This window comes from Somniosus microcephalus, chromosome 13 (genome assembly GCF_052327205.1).
Source record: "Somniosus microcephalus isolate GS21.2 chromosome 13, FLI_Smic_1.0, whole genome shotgun sequence".
Lineage (NCBI taxonomy): Eukaryota > Metazoa > Chordata > Chondrichthyes > Squaliformes > Somniosidae > Somniosus > Somniosus microcephalus.
Window position 1 is genome coordinate 183,528,981 of NC_140999.1, and position 18,565 is coordinate 183,547,545.

At 45.3% G+C, this 18,565-nt stretch overlaps 1 protein-coding gene across 2 annotated transcripts in view; it reads left to right on the forward strand.

Moving 5' to 3' along the window:
• Positions 1-18,565, forward strand: part of hm13 (histocompatibility (minor) 13) — an 82,855-nt gene that overhangs the window by 17,902 nt on the left and 46,388 nt on the right. For both annotated transcript variants that reach the window (XM_086005774.1, XM_086005775.1), the window contains exons 4-8: positions 6,453-6,541; positions 8,564-8,649; positions 13,015-13,140; positions 14,069-14,126; positions 18,041-18,124. In XM_086005774.1, the coding sequence (XP_085861900.1) occupies positions 6,453-6,541; positions 8,564-8,649; positions 13,015-13,140; positions 14,069-14,126; positions 18,041-18,124 (443 nt within the window). The remainder of the gene's footprint in view (positions 1-6,452; positions 6,542-8,563; positions 8,650-13,014; positions 13,141-14,068; positions 14,127-18,040; positions 18,125-18,565) is intronic.

Consider the following 18,565-nt stretch of genomic DNA (forward strand, 5'->3'; position numbering starts at 1 on the left):
TGTAAAAGGCACGGACTACAAGGATTTTAAACTCCTCGTGATGCCAGAACTCTGTGTTAATGTATTCTTGGGCCTGGACTTCCAGTGCCACCACGAAAGTGTCACGCTAGCATATGGCGGGTCCCAGCCGCCACTCGCAGTCTGTGGCCTATCAACCTTAAAAATCAGCCCGCCCTCTTTATTCGCTAATCTCGCTCCGAACTGTAGGCCCATAGCGACCAAAAGTAGACAGTACAGTCTGGAAGACAGACACTTTATCAAGACGGAAGTGGACAGACTCCTGCGGGAAGGCATTATTGAATGCCGTACCAGTCCGTGGTGTGCCCAAGTAGTCATAGTTAAAAATAGCGAAAAGAAACGGATGGTAATTGACTACAGCCAGACTGTTAATATTTATACCCAGCTGGACGCCTACCCTTTACCCCGCATATCAGAAATGGTCAACCAGATCGCGCAATACCGAGTCTTCTCGACTATCGACCTCAAATCCGCGTATCACCAGCTCCCCATTAGAACGGAGGACCGCCCATACACCGCCTTCGAGGCGAACGGACGCCTCTACCATTTTCTCAGAGTGCCCTTCGGGGTAACAAATGGGGTCTCGGTCTTCCAACGTGAGATGGACCGCATGGTTGACGAGAATAAACTACAAGCTACCTACCCCTATCTGGACAATGTCACTATCTGCGGGCACAACCAGCAAGACCGCGATCTAAATCTTGCGAGATTTTTAAAAACTGCCCTAAAGCTGAATCTAACCTACAACGAAGACAAATGTGTCTTCAACACAACCCGTCTCTGTATCCTCTGCTGTGTGGTGGAAGATGGGGTAATTGGACCGGACCCTGACCGATTACGCCCCCTAAAGGAACTGCCCCTGCCACACAATCCCGAAGCCTTAAAAAGGTGCCTGGGATTTTTTTCGTATTATGCCCAATGGGTGCCCAATTACTCTGATAAGGCCCGACCCCTCATTAAATTGACGTCCTTCCCACTATCAGCTGAAGCTCAGGAGGCTTTCACCAGTATCAAACAGGACATTGAAAGGGCTGCACTGTGTGCAGTGGACGAAAGCATTCCCTTTCAAGTCGAAAGCGATGCGTCAGACTTTGCTTTAGCTGCGACCCTCAATCAGGCTGGGAGACCTGTGGCCTTCTTCTCCCGAACCCTTCAGGGACCTGAAATCAGGCACTCTTCTGTCGAGAAGGAGGCACAGGCTATAGTGGAGGCAGTGCAGCACTGGAGACACTACCTAGCCGGCAAACGTTTCACCCTGCTCACCGACCAGCGGTCGGTGGCTTTTATGTTTAATAACAAACAAAGGGGGAAAATCAAGAATGACAAAATACTCAGGTGGAGGATCGAACTATCCACGTTCGACTATGATATTATGTACAGGCCGGGAGCCCTTAATGAACCCCCAGACGCCCTATCGCGGGGAATGTGTGCCAGCATTCATACGGACAAATTACAGGGTCTCCACAACGACCTCTGTCACCCAGGGGTCACCCGACTATACCATTTTATAAAGTCCCGCAATCTGCCCCACTCCATCGAGGAGGTCAGGGCAATGACCAGAGCCTGCCGCATCTGTGCGGAATGCAAGCCTCGTTTCTACAGGCCTGACCGTGCACACCTTATCAAAGCCACACGGCCATTCGAGCGCCTAAGTCTGGACTTCAAGGGACCCCTTCCCTCTGCCGACCGTAACGTATACTTCCTCAATATCATCGATGAATATTCCTGCTTCCCCTTCGCCATTCCCTGCCCAGACATGACCAGTGCCACGGTCATGAAGTGTCTCGGTAATCTATTCTGCATGTTTGGCATGCCGAACTACATACACAGCGATAGGGGGACGTCATTTATGAGTGACGAACTGCGCCAGTTCTTGCTCTCAAAGGGGATAGCCACTAGCAGAACCACTAGCTACAACCCCCGGGGTAATGGGCAAGTGGAAAGGGAGAATGCTACTGTTTGGAAGGCTGTCACGTTAGCCTTAAAGTCAAAAGGCCTTCCGACCAGCCGCTGGCAGGAAGTCCTCCCAGACGTGCTCCACTCCATAAGGTCTCTGTTATGTACAGCCACTAACGCTACCCCTCACGAAAAGATGTTCGTTTTCCCCCGGAAATCTACCTCGGGCATATCTCTACCCGCGTGGCTGACGTCTCCGGGGACAGTACTATTGCGGAAGCACGTGAGAGGCCATAAAACGGATCCCCTTGTGGAAAAGGTACAGCTCCTCCATGCAAACCCTCAGTACGCCTATATCGAATACTCTGACGGGCGAGAGGACACTGTTTCCATAAAAGACCTCGCTCCCTCGGGGAGCGGAGAGAACGATGAGAGACTACCCGAGGAAGACCTACACCAAAAAGAGACAGGACGCCCAGAGGTATCAATACCCAACTATAACCTGGAGGACACTGCAGATAACCTGGAAGACACTGCGGAGGCCCGGACAGCGGAGGAACCAATCCACTCCCCTAGAGGCACCCCAACCGGCTTTGCGCCGATCACTGAGAGCCGCAAAACCTCCTGACAGACTCACTTATACCAACTTTTAAGAAACATCACCCCGATGGACTAAATCTAAAGAAGGGGTGAATGTAATGAAATGTGTTTGGCTTGCCTGTATTCGTTTTGCACTCATGTATATTACCCTCCCCCACACGGTGTATAGTTTCACTTCCTCTTTCCCGACTAACCTGGAATGTTCCAGGTCTTGGCTCTTGGCTCCACCCCTGACTTCTCTTACATAAAGATCCCAGGATCTTTATGACTCATTCCTGCGAGCCAGTCAGTGTGTTGAGATGTTAGCTCTGATCTTAGTGATTAAAAGCCAACTTGTTAAAGTTTATAACTTCTAGTTTTGTGGTTATTGAAGGCACATCACCTTCTTAACCGCCTGCTGCACCTGCATGCTTACCTTCAGCGAATGGTGCACAAGGACACCCAGGTCTCGTTGCACTTTCCCTTCTCCCAATCTATTGCCATTCAAATAATCTGCCTTCCTGTTTTTGCCACCAAAGTGGATAACCTCGCATTTATCCTCATTATACTGCATCTGCGCAATAACCCAACCTGTCCAAATCATACTGGAGTTTCTCGGCATCCTCCTCACAGCACACACGCCCACCCAGCTTTGTGTCGTCTGCAAACTTGGAGATATTACATCTAGTTCCCTCGTCCAGATCATTAATATATATTGTGAATAGCTGGGGTCCTAGGATGTATCCCTGCGGTACCCCACTAGTCACTGCCTGCCACTCGGAAAAAGACCCGTTTATTCCAACTCTTTGCTTCCTGTCTGCCAACCAGTTCTCTACCCAAAGTCAGTACCAATTCAATTCAATTTTATTTGTCATATATGCAGCAGACGTGTGTACTGCACAATGAAATGTTGATTTTTACGAGTCCTCCCAATTCACCTTTCCCCCAATCCCATGTGCCTTAACTTTACACGCTAATCTCTTATGCGGGACCTTATCGAAAGCATTCTGAAAGTCCAAATACACCACATCCACTGGTTCTCCCTTCTCCATTGTACCACTTACATCCTCAAAAAATTCCAGTAGATTAGTCAAGCACGATTTACCTTTTGTAAATCCATGTTGACTTTGTCCGATCCTGTCACTGTTTTCCAAGTGCTCTGCTATTACATCTTTTATAATGGACTCTAGCATTTTCCCCACTACTGATGTCAGGCTTACTGGTCTATAATTCCCTGTTTTCTCTCTACCACCTTTTTTGAATAGTGGGGTAACATTAGCTACCCTCCAATCCATGGGAACTGTTCAAGAGTCTATAGAATTTTGGAAGATGACCAGCAATGCATCTACTATTTCTAGGGACACTTCCTTAAGTACCCTAGGATGTAGATGATCAGGCCCTGGGGATTTATCGGCCTTCAATCCCGTCAATTTCCCTAACACCATTTCCCTACAAATACTGATTTCATTCAGTTCCTCCCTCTCACTAGACCGTATGTTCCCCGACATCTCTGGGAGGATATTTGTGTCCTCCTTTGTGAAGACAGAACCAAAGTATGTATTTAATTGGTCTGCCATTTCTTTGTTCCCCATTATAAATTCCCCTGATTCTGACTGCAAGGGACCTACGCTTGACTTCACCAATCTTTTTCTCTTCACATATCTATAGAAGCTTTTACAGTCAGTTTTTATGTTCCCTGAAAGCTTACTCTCATACTCTATTTCCCCCCTCTTAATTAATCCCTTTGTCCTCCTTTGCTGAATCCTAAACTGCTCCCAATCCTCAGGTTTGCTGCTTTTTCTGGCCAATTTATATGTCCTCTCCTTGGATCTTATGCTATCCCTGATTTCCCTTGTTAGCCACGGTTGAGTCACCCTTTTTGTTTTATTTTTATGCCAAACAGGGATGAACAAATTCTGTAGTTCATCTATGCGATCTTTAAATGTTTGCCATTGCCTATCCACCGTCAACCCTTTGAGTAACATTCCCCAATCAATCCTACCCAACTCGCGCCTCATACCATCGTAGTTTCCTTTATTTAAATTCAGGACCCTAGTCTCTGAGTCAAATACTTCACTCTCCATCTTACTGAAGCTCACCACCACCTTCTCGAGGGCAATTAGGGATGGGCAATAAATGCTGGCCTTGCCAGCGATGCCCACATCCCATGAACAAATTAAAAAAAAAAAACACACACTTTAGCAGCCATGTAATCTCATGAGAGAGAGAAAACATCTAAAGCCAAATTGGGGAACAAAGTCTAGAAAATTCCCCTCCGCCCCTTCAGGTGATCAAGTTTAGTCCAGGAGACCGCATTGGCCATGATTTTATATTACTTAGTGTGTGTATCACTTTTTATGTGCTGTGATCTCTGCCCCAGAGTCGTTTTTAATCTTTTTTGAGTTTAAAAGGAGATCAATCAAGCTTGCTACTAATTAGAATATAAACGGGTTCCAATTTCGAATTTTTTTGCTCTTCCACGTTTCACCTCAAGCTTCCTTGTTTGTGAAACAGTGGCGTGCCTGCTCTCAACCATCCAATGATGCCCACTGTATCTGGATGGCGGAAGGTGTGTGGGAGCAGCCCAGGTTTAGGAGTTTTGATTTAATTGTGTTTATTTTTCTCTCCTTGCTCAATGTTATTCTGTAGCTTTGCTTCCTCTTTGAGCTGCTCCTCTACAGATTCACGGGTGCTCGGCACCTTTCAGTACTTCACCCAAGTAGCCATATTTTAAGTGTAAGCCAATCGGCCATTTGACTCCAAATGCCATCACCGCTAAGCCTGTTCCTGTCTTTACCCAATAACCACACATGGGACAGTGACAACCATGTTTCCTGTAAGCTGCGCTTCGTTCTGTGCGGCCTGTTTCTTTAAGTGCGCGGTCCCTTTAAATTTCCACACGTGCGATATTTATAATTGAGAAGCCGGTGAGCGGCCTGCACGGGACCTTTCCCATTACTGCGCGATCGCGCACCTTGGAGGGAATGTTGATAACGAACCCTTTTTCTGCCCCCACCCCCTCTTTCAGGAGTCCTGGGGAGGGGCAAGAATTCTATCACCCTTAATGAAATCTGACAACTGAACAAATCGGGGAGGACGATGACCAAGCCCTCCTTGGTCTATACTGTTTAGTTCCCCACTGGTGCTGCAGTAACCAACTGAATTATTGAGGGAGCTTGTGATGTTTAAATTCCAGTTTCTATATAAAAAAAAAAGAAATGATATTTTACGATTGCACCTGTTTACATTTTTTTCTCATCAATTTCCCCTCGCCCTCAACACGTAAGCTATTTAACACTGGGGGGCAGCACACAGCTGAGCTCCCTACTTTTCTAAATCAAACATAACATGCTCACACTTCCAGCAGGTGTCACTAGATAGCAATCTGGAGCTGGAACTCCTCTGGTTCCTAACCCGGCTCGCTGAGGCCAAGTGTAGTGCCATTGCTGCCCCAGCAGGGAACCAGCTGCCCACAGACTGAGGATTGAACACGGTGGTTTCCTGGTCTGTATGGCTGAACCACTGGGTAAATTCACCTGAGGTGTCGAGAATTGCTGCTATTTAAATTTTCGTAACAAAAGTCGAGTGCGACTTGTTGGAAGCTTTTACCATATGGCGGCGCAGACTGGTAATATTGAACCTGCATTTCCCCCATTGTATTGTGCAGCTGGCACTGTTGTGCTGGGTGTCTGATCAGGTGGAGAGTCATTCCTCGGCCATTCTTGTGCTCCTCTCAATAGCTGTCTGACCAGCATTGATGATGACTGAAAGATATTGGCTGTAGTCAGAGCATGGCCACAGGGGACTCTGGCAACTGAAAAGAAATTAAAGCGCTGTCGTAAATTTGAAAACCAAGATTTGCAATAATATTGAGCTGTTTCCATTAATAAAGTTATAAATGGAGCTCTTAAATAAAACTTGGGACATGTATTGGATTGATTTGTTCTTTTCTGTTTCAGTCCAGCTATGAATAAAGTGTTTCCTGCCAACCTGCCAAACAAACAGTACCAGCTGCTCTTCACTCAGGGAACAGGAGAAACTAAGGAGGGTGAGTAGTACGCTGTTTAACCCCTTCGACTCCAACAAAATCCGTTCCTTTTTAAATGAGATGGTAAGTGTAGATCAGTCTTTGATGTGGGACTAATGAGTACTGCTGTGCTCCACTGGTGTGGAATTTTCCAGTCTTGGGTGATCGTAATGACTTGTGCGGGGCGTTGAGGGTGAAAGAGAGAGAATGTCAGTCACCTTTTGAATTGTAGAGTTTTTTTGCAGAGGCTATTGTGACACTTTTTTTCCCTCTTAAAATATGGACAATTGTTACACCTTCCCTACCCCAGACTATATGGAGACTAGAGTACTTTGCACTGAAAGTAATCCCCCCCCCCGCATCTGTCTCCTCCTTCGAGATGCTCTTTTGGTTTTGTGCACTTGTCTAAATCTGCTCTAGAACATCTAGTGTAGACTAATTAGTGGAATGCAGTTTGGTGCTCGGCTTCTCTTGGGTATTCTCTTTCAGTGCTGACTGAAACCCAAATGTGGTGTCGGTTTTATCTTTGCTCTTTCTCTTTATGCAATAGATTGACGGGGGAGGGAAAGAGCATGGGTGAGTCTCTAAGGACTGTGCTTTTATATTTTTAATTGTTTCTTTATCTTTCCTCCCCTCCTTGCTTAGGTGTGCTGACTAGAGCAAGGGTATACACTGGGATTGGGAAGCGGTCCTTTGGTACCTCAAGTCTCCACTCCAGATACCCTGGACAGTGAGTGGTGGCAGGCTGGTCAACCATAGTCTGTTTCAACTGAAGCCATTCCTGTTCTGCACATTTTTCGGAATGGGGGTGACACTGGCAAAGCTGTGTTAATGCCCATCCCGAGATGCCTGAGAAAGTGATAGCCGAGTTTCTCCTTGAGCTGCTGTATTCCTTGTGATAATGGTGCAAGGGAGGGGATTCCAGGTTATTGACTTGGTGACGATGAAGGAATATGTCCAAGTCAGACTCTTATGTGACTCGGAGGGGGTGGTGTTTCCACAACATTGCTACTCTTGTCTTTCTCCATGGTAGAGGTTGGGGAGGGAGGCACGACCAAAGTGAGTCGCTGCAGTACATCCTATAAATTATGCATAACAGGAAATGCTGCAAACACTCAGCAGGCCAGGCAGCATCCGTGGAGAGAGAAACCGAGTTAACATTTCAGGTCTGGGACCTTTCATCAGAACTGGAAAAGGTTAGAGATGTAACAGGTTTTAAACAGGTGCAGAGGCAGGGAGGGGAGGAAGGGACAGAAGGAACAGTCTGTGCTGGGGTTGGAGGCAGGAGAGATTAAATGTTGCAAATGGGGATGGCAGAATCATCAACAGCCTGAAAAATGAGGGCAGGGATTATAGTCTGAAATTGTTGAACTCAATGTTGAGTCCAGAAGTGCCTAATCGAAAGATGTGCTGTTCCTTGAGCTTCATTGGAACAGTATGAGGCCGAGGTCATAGTGGGAATGGAGCGGAGAATTAAAGTGACAGGCTACCAGAAGCTCGGGGTCACCCTTACAGACTGAAGGTGTTCCGCAAAGCGGTCGCTCAATCTGCGGTCTCCCCAATGTAGAGGAGACCGCATAGTGAGCAGCGAATACAGTATACTAAATTGCAAGAAGTACAAGTAAATCGCTGTTTCACCTGGGAGGGGTGTTTGGGGCCCTGGACAGTGGAAAGGGAGGAGGTAAAAGGGCAGGTGTTGCACGCGAAGGTGCCCGGGGAAGGGCTGTTGGGGGGTGACTGAGGAGTGGACCAGGGTGCCGCGGAGGGAGCGGTCCCTTCGGAATGCTGAAAGGGGAGGTGAGGGGAAGATACGTTTGGTGGTGGGATCACGTTGGAGGTGGCAGAAATGGCAGAGGATGACCTGTTGAATGTGGAGGCTGGTGGGGTGAAAGGTGAGGACAAAGGGAACCCTATCGTGGTTCTGGGAGGGAGGGGAAGGGGTGAGAGCAGAAGTGCAGGAAATGGAACAGCCTCTTTCTGAACAGCACTTCAAGAAAATGTGAATTTTTTTCTTAAATCAGGATGTATTTTATATTTTCCTAGAAATCGTCAACTATGAGTTTGACACAAAAGATCTTGTGTGCCTGGTTTTTAGCACTGTGGTTGGAGTCTGGTATTTGCTGAAAAAGGTAAGAACAATGTGGGTACACATAACCAGGTGTTGTCTCATTGAATTTTCTAGTTGACCCTCATCCACGGCACTGTCCTGATGGTTCAGTGGGTACATGCACTGTTTGTTTGGTGTGATTGTGGTAAACCACTGTAGTTCACTGTGTTCACTTGTTGTTGTTGTCGTTCACTCTTGTTTCACTGTTGTGCCTGACTATGCCTCAGCTGACTCCGCCCCTGGGCTACCGAGTATAAGAGCGGCCGCATGGCAGCTCCTGGCATTCGGTCGTCCACTAGAGGCATAGTCCTGATCTGTCTGAAGTGCAATTCAGTAGTTAATAAAAGCCTGTTGTTCTGAACTCTGCCCAGCCTTTTATTAGAATTGATAGCGCATCAGTGATACAGAGCAGGAGATTGCCAGATCGATCACTGTTCTGTGCTGATTATCCTGATCTCAATGAGGGTTGTGTTTGGGGCATTAATTGGTCTCGGCATCCCTGGGCTAGGGATGGGGGATAATATCAGTCAGGGTATGTGCTTGTGTTTCTGATCGCTATCAGTCACTGAATAGCCTATCTTAGTTAATCTACCCAGAACGATTTTAAGAGTTCCCCCCTCCACCCACTCAATTTCAGCATCCAATTGATTCTTAAAGTATTCCAGGATTGTCTCCACTGCTCTTCCTGGAAGCCTCTTCCATACATTTTGATCAACCTACCATGAGGAGTGTAGCAGTGAAAACTATGGATTCTTGTAAGAAATAATGTGATGCTGAAGAGGGGTGGGAACTTGAGGATTTTTGAGTCTCTCTGAAAATTGGCTGAATGGCCGCCTTCACCTATAACTATCGTGCTCACTATTCAGTGACCCCCTGGGCAGTGCATTCTCTCTTCCTCCATTTTCCCCATCCCTCTCCCAGTCAGAGAGCCAGCTGACGCTCGATGTCAGGACTGCAGCTTGAAAATTGGCTGCTTGGGACATGGGAATATGCCATTCAGTCCCTTGAGTCTGTTCCGCCATTCAGTGAGATCATGGCTGACCTGTGACCTAACTCCATATACCCGCCTTTGCCCCATATTTCTTAATACCTTTAGTTAACAAAAAATCTATCGATCTCTGAGATTTAAAATGAACAATTGATCCAGCATCAATTGCTGTTTGTGGAAGAGAGTTCCAAACTTCTACCACCCTTTGTGTGTAGAAGTGTTTCCTAATTTCACTCCTGAAAGGTCTGGCTCTATCTTTTAGACTCTGGCCCCTAGCCCTAGACCCTCCAACCAATGGAATTAGTTTCTTTCTCTCTACCCTGTCTGTTCCCCATAATATCTTGAAAATTTTGATCAGAACATAGAAACATAGAAGATAGGAGCAAGAGTAGGCCATTCAATGTGATCATGGCTGATCATCCAAACTCAGTACCTGGTTCCTGCTTTCTCCCCATACGCCTTGATCCCTTTAGCCTTAAGAAATATATCCAACTCCTTCTTGAATATATTTAATGAATTCGCCTCTACTGCCTTCTGTGGTAGAGAATCCCACAGGTTCACCACTCTCTGGGTGAAGAAATTCCTCCTCATTTCTGTCCTAAATGGCCTACCCCTTATCCTTTAGACTGTGACCCCTGGTTCTGGACTCCCCAACCATCGGGAACATCCTTCCTGCATCTAGTCTGTCCAGTCCTGTCAGAATTTTATAAGTTTCAATGAGATCCCCTCTCATTCTTCTAAACTCCAGCGAGTACAAGCCCAATCGTCCCATCTCTCCTCATACGTCATTCCTGCCATCCCAGGTATCAGCCTGGTGAATCTTCGCTGAACTCCTTCCATGGCAAGAACATCCTTCCTCAGATAAGGCGACCAAAACTGCACACAATACTCAAGGTGTGGTCTCACCAAGGCCCTGTACAACTGCAGCAAGACATCCTTGTTCCTGCACTCAAACCCTCTCGCTACGAAGGCCAACATACCATTTGCCTCCTTAACCGCCTGCTGCACCTGCATGCTTACCTTCAGCGACTGGTGCACAAGGATACCCAGGTCTCATTGCACTTCCCCTTCTCCCAATCTATTGCCATTCAGATAATAATCTGCCTTCCTGTTTTTGACACCAAAATGGATAACCTCACATTTATCCACGTTATATTGCATCTGCCATGCTTCTGCCCAATCACCCAACCTGTCCAAATCATCCTGTAGTTTCTCGGCATCCTCCTCACAGCACACACGCCCACCCAGCTTTGTGTCGTCTGCAAATTTGGAGATATTACATCTAGTTCCCTTGTCTAGATCATTAATATATATTGTGATAGCTGGGGTCCAAGGACCGATCCCTGCGGTACCCCACTAGTCACTGCCTGCCACTCGGAAAAAGACCCGTTTATTCCAACTCTTTGCTTTCTGTCTGCCAACCAGTTCTCTATCCAAGTCAGTACCTTGCCCCCAATCCCATGCGCCTTTACACGCTAATCTCTTTTGTGGGACCTTATTGAAAGCCTGCTGAAAGTCCAAATACACCACATCCACTGGTTCTCCCTTATCTATTTTACCAGTTACATCCTCAAAAAATTCCAGTAGATTAGTCAAGCACGATTTACCTTTTGTAAATCCATGTTGACTTTGTCCGATCCTGTCACTTTTCCAAGTGCTCTGCCATTACATCTTTTATAATAGACTCTAGCATTTTCCCCACTACCGATGTCAGGCTTACCGGTCTATAATTCCCCATTTTCTCTCTACCACCTTTTTTGAATAGTGGGGTAACATTAGCTACCCTCCAATCCATGGGTACTGTTCCAGATTCTATCACCCCATAACCATCTAAATTACAGAGAATACAGCCCCAGTTTGTGTAAATTCTCCTCGAGTCTAGGTATCATTCTGGTAAACCTACACTGCACTCCCTCCAAGTGCAATATTCAAGTTCCTCGGGCAAGGTATTAGAGGTCTGCCCATGGAACTGTATCACTGTACGAGTCTGCACCTTCTCGAAAGGAAGAGCGGCGATGGGAGAAGTTAATTCTATAGGCCCTATGGGGTGGGGGTGGGAGTGGAGTGCTGGCATGTTCCCACTTTAAAAGTAGGCTGTTAACATGCGTCAATTTGAATTTTTGGGTCATTTGGCAATATCTAATGCAAGTCTCCAAGCCATTATTGCTAATTGCTCCTTTTATTACTGGAACTGCCTGTGGGAATAACATGTATGCAGAAAATTGGTATTGTGCCAAATCAGATAAAAGCATTGTAACCAGGATGCGAACATTTTAAAGGTGCATTATTACTTAACTATAGGTCCTTAATTTTCCAGCCTTTACATGTATGTATTAGAAATTGGATTCTGTGTACTTTAAGGTTGTAATTGAACTTAAGCACGTAACAAAAAAATCATTGGCAGACCTCCATAAATGAGCAGCCCGTTTTGAATTGCTCTGTAGTAGGTGATTACTTACAATGTGAATTTAATATTGGTTTTCAGTATTTTTGTTAAATTGAACTGATCAGAAAATACAACATTGAATACCCAACCACTGTTTGAATCCAAGGTTTTAACTTGACATTCACAGAAGGGGAAGTGAAGTTTCGCTGGTACACTTTGGGATGTGGGGGAGGGAGATGGTAACTTCACGATTCATGCAAGAATGGACAGTTGGGTAACATACCTGAAGGTAACAGCCCTGGAGTTAACACCTTTAGGAAAGAAGGGTGGGTTTAAAAAAAAAAAGTAATTAATTGCTAAATGAGAACTCCAGTTGTACAGTTGGTTTTGTGCTAAATTTGCTTGGCAGCATAATTTTGGCTTGAAAACGATAGTGTGGCGATGAAGCTCATTCTGCTGCAGTTGCACAGCCTCCACTGATGGCGGTAATGTATTGGCTGCTGTCTAACATCTTGAGCCAAAACACTGCCCAGAACTCAGTGGACAAGACATCGCAGCATAGTGATTGACTTGGAACTTGTACCTAATTTGTACTGGCCCCCTTAGGCTAGTAGATGTGCTGTTGGATAATGTCACGGCTAACTTGAACTTGCCAGAAGTACTGGGCTTTCCAGCTTCCTCCAAAACTGACATTTGATGTGTTCGGGCAAATGTACAGCGCATTTATGCCACAAGTTGCAGCAAATCTGCTGCTGTAATTGTTCAAGTTTCATCTGTAGTTGAGGCATCTGAATGTGCTCATCGAGTATAACCGGACTGGTTACTTAATTCTCCTGACTGGCAGTGTCCAGGTTAATACGATGGGGCGTTAATGGTGCATAACTCTTACCTCAATACTCCAGTTAGAGGAGGGTTTGAATAAATCGCAGTAATGGAGAAACCGATGATTAGTGCATGTTCTGGGCTGTGATGACTTGTCTTTTTTGTAATACTGCATTCCCGTTCTGTTGCAGCATTGGATTGCTAACAATCTGTTTGGATTAGCATTTGCTCTCAATGGTGTTGAGCTCCTGCACCTCAACAATGTCAGTACAGGCTGCATTCTCCTCGGTGGACTTTTTGTCTACGATGTATTCTGGGTAAGTGGGTTTCTCTTTCTTACCCAGTTAGGTTTTCCTGCATCTTCCTTGATCAAAAGAACAAGCGGCCTGTTTCCTGCCAGTTGGTGTGTGAGCGTGGCTTGCAGGGAGGAAGAGGCTCTTTGTGTTGGGAAACAACTAACTGCCACTTGGTTGCACGATGGGAAGTGAAAGGAAAGACCACTGAATCGAGCTAAGTTACACTTTGGTGGAACCTCACAACTGATGTTTAGGCTCGTGTGGAGCATAAATACCGGCACAGACCAGTTGGGCCAAATGGCCTGTTTCTGTGCTGTAAATTCTATATAACAACTTGCATTTAACTTGGGTGCTAATTGGCTTTAAAAATGTGTGTTTTACAACATGACACTTTAAAGTTGTGCTGCTGTTTTTATTTAAACCGCCAGTTACTTCAGCACAATTCTATGTAGAAATATGTGCAGTTTTTGGGGAGGAAAGATTTATCCATTCTGTCTTTGAAATGTAAAATACCAAACATCCTAGAGGCCTGTACTGAGACAATATTTAAATGATTGTACTATAAGTATCTTTTGGATAGATATTACTAGATGATAAAAGACCACGGTCCATCTAGTTTGCCGTCTACCATCCTGGTAGTCGCAGGGCACTACAATAATAGTTAGTGACTAATCATGCTAATGAATTGCTCTCAATTAGTCTACAACAGTAGTTTTCTAGGAAGATGCATTTGTGTTAAGTTCCGAATATTCATTATTACTTTCAATAAAACTGGAAACTGAATATTTCTAATCCACAATGTTCCCATATCTCCCTCTCCTTACGACGTGGGTTGGCTATTGAGAGTTAACAGCAAGCTGCAATAACCTGGTCCATGGGGTTCTCGTTGCTTAAATTCTGTTAAATTAGATGCCTATATTAATGCAGCATTTATTTTCTTCCCTTGAAGGTGTTTGGCACGAATGTCATGGTAACTGTTGCCAGGTCGTTTGAAGCACCAATTAAATGTAAGTACCTCTGGTAACGATCCTTAACCAGTGGTGGCTACAATAATGTACAAAATGGACAACTGCAGCAGCAGGCTTAGTTTTCTGGTTCCATTGTTTTTTTAAGTCTAGTGTAAGAATTTGTTGAAATGTATGACAAACCAGTTTAAGCTCCTGACTACTGGGTTTAACTGGTAATTGCATGTAGTTAGGAGAGCAGAGAGATAGATCTCTTAATTTTTATTCCTTCTCTATGTAGCAACAAGGGCAAAGCACAAATTGGGTATTTGGCACACACCCAATGAATAATCCTGCAAAATACTAATGCCCTTGAGCTCCGCAAAATGAGCCTGCTGGCTGGCTACTGTGGTGGTTTTCGAGTGCCGAGATAGTTTTGCATTGTCAACGAGATGTCTGATATCGCAGTGCTAGATGAATCCTGTCCCCCATGCTCCAGAAAGAGGGAAACGAGGATTGAACAGTGAGGCAGCATTATGTGCTCTGGTAGAGGCTTAAAGCCCAGCAAGGCCAGGTTCAATCTCTAGTCTGTGTTGAATTAGCTGTTCATGTTTATGGGCTCATTGTCCCCAGCGGGTGGGGGTTAGGGGGCCAAGTCAGGAGGAACATCAGACAGAGCCCCTCCCCCTGATCGCTAGCTAAATGCTCTGACTGGAAAATGCACGTGTGGTGCCTGGGGAGGACAAGATCCGGTTTGGCTGTGATGCTTCTGTAGTGCAATAGTCTGTTAGGACTCGCAGTCTATGCTGACACATGAAGAATGGCCCCTGGGCAATGTTCCTGCTAAGCTGCACGGCCGCGCAGTAATCTCAAAGGTCCCGCGCAGGCCGCTCACCAGCTTTTACTTTGTAAATACCGCGCATGCACAGAAATTTAAAGGGACCGCGCATTAAAAGAAACAGGCTGTGCAGAACAAAGCGCAGCTTACCGGGAACATTGCCCCTGGGTGATGTACTGAAGTGAGTCTCTGTAATCACATTTATAGTGAAATTGGTAGTTATGTTTAACTAGAACTATTTCAACTTTATACATAGAGGGGATTCCCAATCTTTAGTTGTTGGGGCAGAGTTTTAACTGTTGGTTCAACACTTCTTTTATTAGGAGGGCAATTTAGGCAGAGGTGGGGGTGGAGGGAGCGAGCCAGGTAGCTGTGCATATTCTAGCTGCATAAGCCTGGCAGCAAGAACTGCTCTGGGCAAGGGTGGGGGTGTGGTACAAGTTGCTCTAGAGGGACGGTAGTTCTCCTGAGCACTCTGGAGCTTCTCCATTGGGAACTGAGCCACACTGATTCCAGTTAATTGTAGCCAGGTGGCATTTGAAGTGCTAGGATTGTAATGAAAACTTTCAGATGGGGAGAAGGAAGTGAAATATTTGAGGAAAAGAAAGTAGGAACAATGGGGAGTGGGGAGTAAAAAGTAATCAATTAAACTCCTTGATACAATTGTCTGTACAATCTAATTAAAAAGGATGGTGCCTGGCATCTAGAATGTTTCTTCCCTATGTTGGTGCAAAGGATGAAATCTCTGTTGTTCCCTCCACTTCTTTTCCGTCCCCAACTCCACCTAAAAGGCACTTGCATTTTGTTCCATTAATGGAACAGGCAAGTGTGGACTTTCAAGAATATGCAGACTCTCGCAGAGTACAGCCATTCTGAGAGATGTGTACAGTGTATGTTAACTTGACCACTGCTGCTGAGTAAACATTCGTGCTGGGGTTGCCCAATGGTAAGGGCATAATGAAATGGGTAATTGCTGTACAACAACCACTGGCAGGAAAGTGACCAATTATTTTTATACTAATCGAATTGCTGCATAACCTCTGGTCTGTTTCTTTTGCTCCTCATTCACCAAGTGGCAATGAATTCTAACACGCACGACTGTTGTAATTTACACTTCATTTTATTATGGTTTCACTGTGGCATTGGCTTAGATTTCCAGAGCCAAATTATTTAAGCTGTACAACGTGTGGCCCCGAGATGGAGCTGTGCCCTGAGCCATACTGGAATTTGGTTCAATTCCATACTTTCCAGATGTATCTCTTCCTAGATTTAAAACCTGCCTGTCCAGTCATGCTGTGTTTTTTTCTAAACTAACTGTATTTGCCCAAACCTGTTAGTGGAATTTTACTGGGACTAAAAGAAATGCAGCTATTGTGAGTAAATGGGAGAAATTGAGGTCACCTTGTTGTCATCCTGTGGAACGTTACAAATGAAGCTACTGCTCCCTCTCTGATTGCTGTAGTTAATCAGCTGGTAAGAGCACCGCTTGTGGTACAGAAAGAATGCTCTTGCTATTGCAACTCAGATTGGGCAGTGAATCCTTTTTTTGCCTGTGGACTCGCTCCATGCCTCGCTTGTGAAAGTAGTAGTCATGTCAAGAGGTGAGCGATGGCTTGTGGCAGAAGAAGAATTAAAGCAGCTTCCATGCCTTTAACTCCAAAAGTGAAGAAAATTCCCAGTGTTTGTGATTGAATTGGGCTGCTGTTCCTTGATTGTACATAAACATTTCATTCCCCTATTTTGTGAATGTTTGAAGTGTGTAGTTTTTCAGTTTGTACTACAAATACAACGCGGTGAGCCATTATAAGTATTCATCTCTCTGGCAATTTAAGCTTGCTTTGAGAAGGCTGCACTGGCCTAATTGGTGCATTCTGCATTGTTTTGAAACTGAGGGCAGATTGTTACAGGACTGAGCACAGACATGATCATCTACCTGGAGAGTCCAACACTGAATGAAGAAAATCTTTTGTGAGGTGGGATAGCTTTGTATTTAATTAACAATCTTTCCGAGAGAGAGAATAAACAGAAGAGATAACTGAACGATTGACTATATAAAGTGAATTGGAATTGACAGGATGGGGGACTGGTTACTGTATGTACTTTTATAATAAGCCCTTAAACACATGCAATTCATACCTGGGTCAGGAGGCAATTTTATTGCATTCTTAATCCCCCACTGTTGCTCAGTGGGGTTGTATGCAGGAATGTATAATGATTATAAAACCCTTCTATTTCAATTTAGTATTTTGCACTTGGGCATATTCCAAGTTTTTAAAATATCAGTTACATAATTGTGACAAACTGGATCCTCAGCTTTAGGGCTTTACAGTGCCTTTTACAAACCTCTGACTCCTGCTTCCTCCTAAAAGGAGACAAGAGTTTATAAACAGATTTTGTTTTGGATCATTTCGACTGAGCTGGTTGCCCGCTGCTCACCAATCCAGCTGCAAGACAGCAGAATTAGAAACTGTCAGCAAAATGCATGTTATTACTCTGGCTGGTGGTTGGATTCCAGATGGCCTGTGGTTGGGCAGTATCACTGTGCACAGCACGAACTGGAATGAGATGTACAAAAGCAAACATTCCTGTTGTAGGCTGCAGGACACCCCAGCTGCTCTGTGTTTATATAGGCTGGTGCTGGAATGTACAGAACATGTTGTGAAAGATTGTTCCTTTATAATTGAGTTTCTCTCCCTTCCCTGCCCGCCACCCTGCTGCCACCATATTTCTCACTGGCCCAACTAAAGATGCTGACTTGTGGTCTGGGTAGTATCCACAGGTGCCAGTAGCCCTCCGCTAACTCGCCTGAAGTGGTACCACTTCTTCATGGTTGAGCCTCAGCGGTGAGTGTTGACATGCTATTTGTTTGTAATGGGGAGGTGGGGCACAGGAGAGCATCATCTATACGCACAATCCTACATCCGCCTGACCTCCGCATGTACATTACTAGCAGGGTCACTCAATAGCCATTGGGAAAACGTGACTCTTTTCCCCAGCTTTCTATTTCTAGATGTTATGGCCAGTTGTATCTCCCCAGCCCCCCCCCCCCCCCCCCAAAATCTCTTTCCTGTTCTGCATGGTTGAACTAAAGGCTGGATGGGAATTTTGTTTTATTCTCTAATTTTATCTTCTCTTGTAGTGGTTTTCCCTCAAGATCTTCTCGAGAAAGGACTTGCAGCCAATAACTTTGCAATGCTCGGCCTGGGGGATATCGTCATTCCAGGTAATCGAATGAACTTTCAGTGAAGGAATCCACTGTCTTTAAAAGTTGATGCTCCTGACTGAACCCATTCGCTAGTCTTCCTGGCCAAATGGGTTGGCTTCCAGTGTCGTGCCTCCCTCTATTTTAATGCCTGAGCCTGAATGATCTTGTATTTCTGCAGTGGCGTCCATGTCTCGTATGGTTTTCTGGGTACAGTTATATTGCCACTTTCATGTTGTTGCAAAATGGCATTATAATTTGGGAGCCAATTGCCAATCTGACTTGAGAGAGTATGAAAGGAAGAGATGTGAGCCCACGTTCAGTCTTGCATTGCTTGATGTTGACGTTGGGTGTAATATAGCTCCACTCTGATGCACAGCTACGTACAAGAAGTGTCCAGGTGGTCTTGGACCTTTTTATAAACTTGTAAAGTAGTTGCAGCCAATAACTTGATACCAGAAC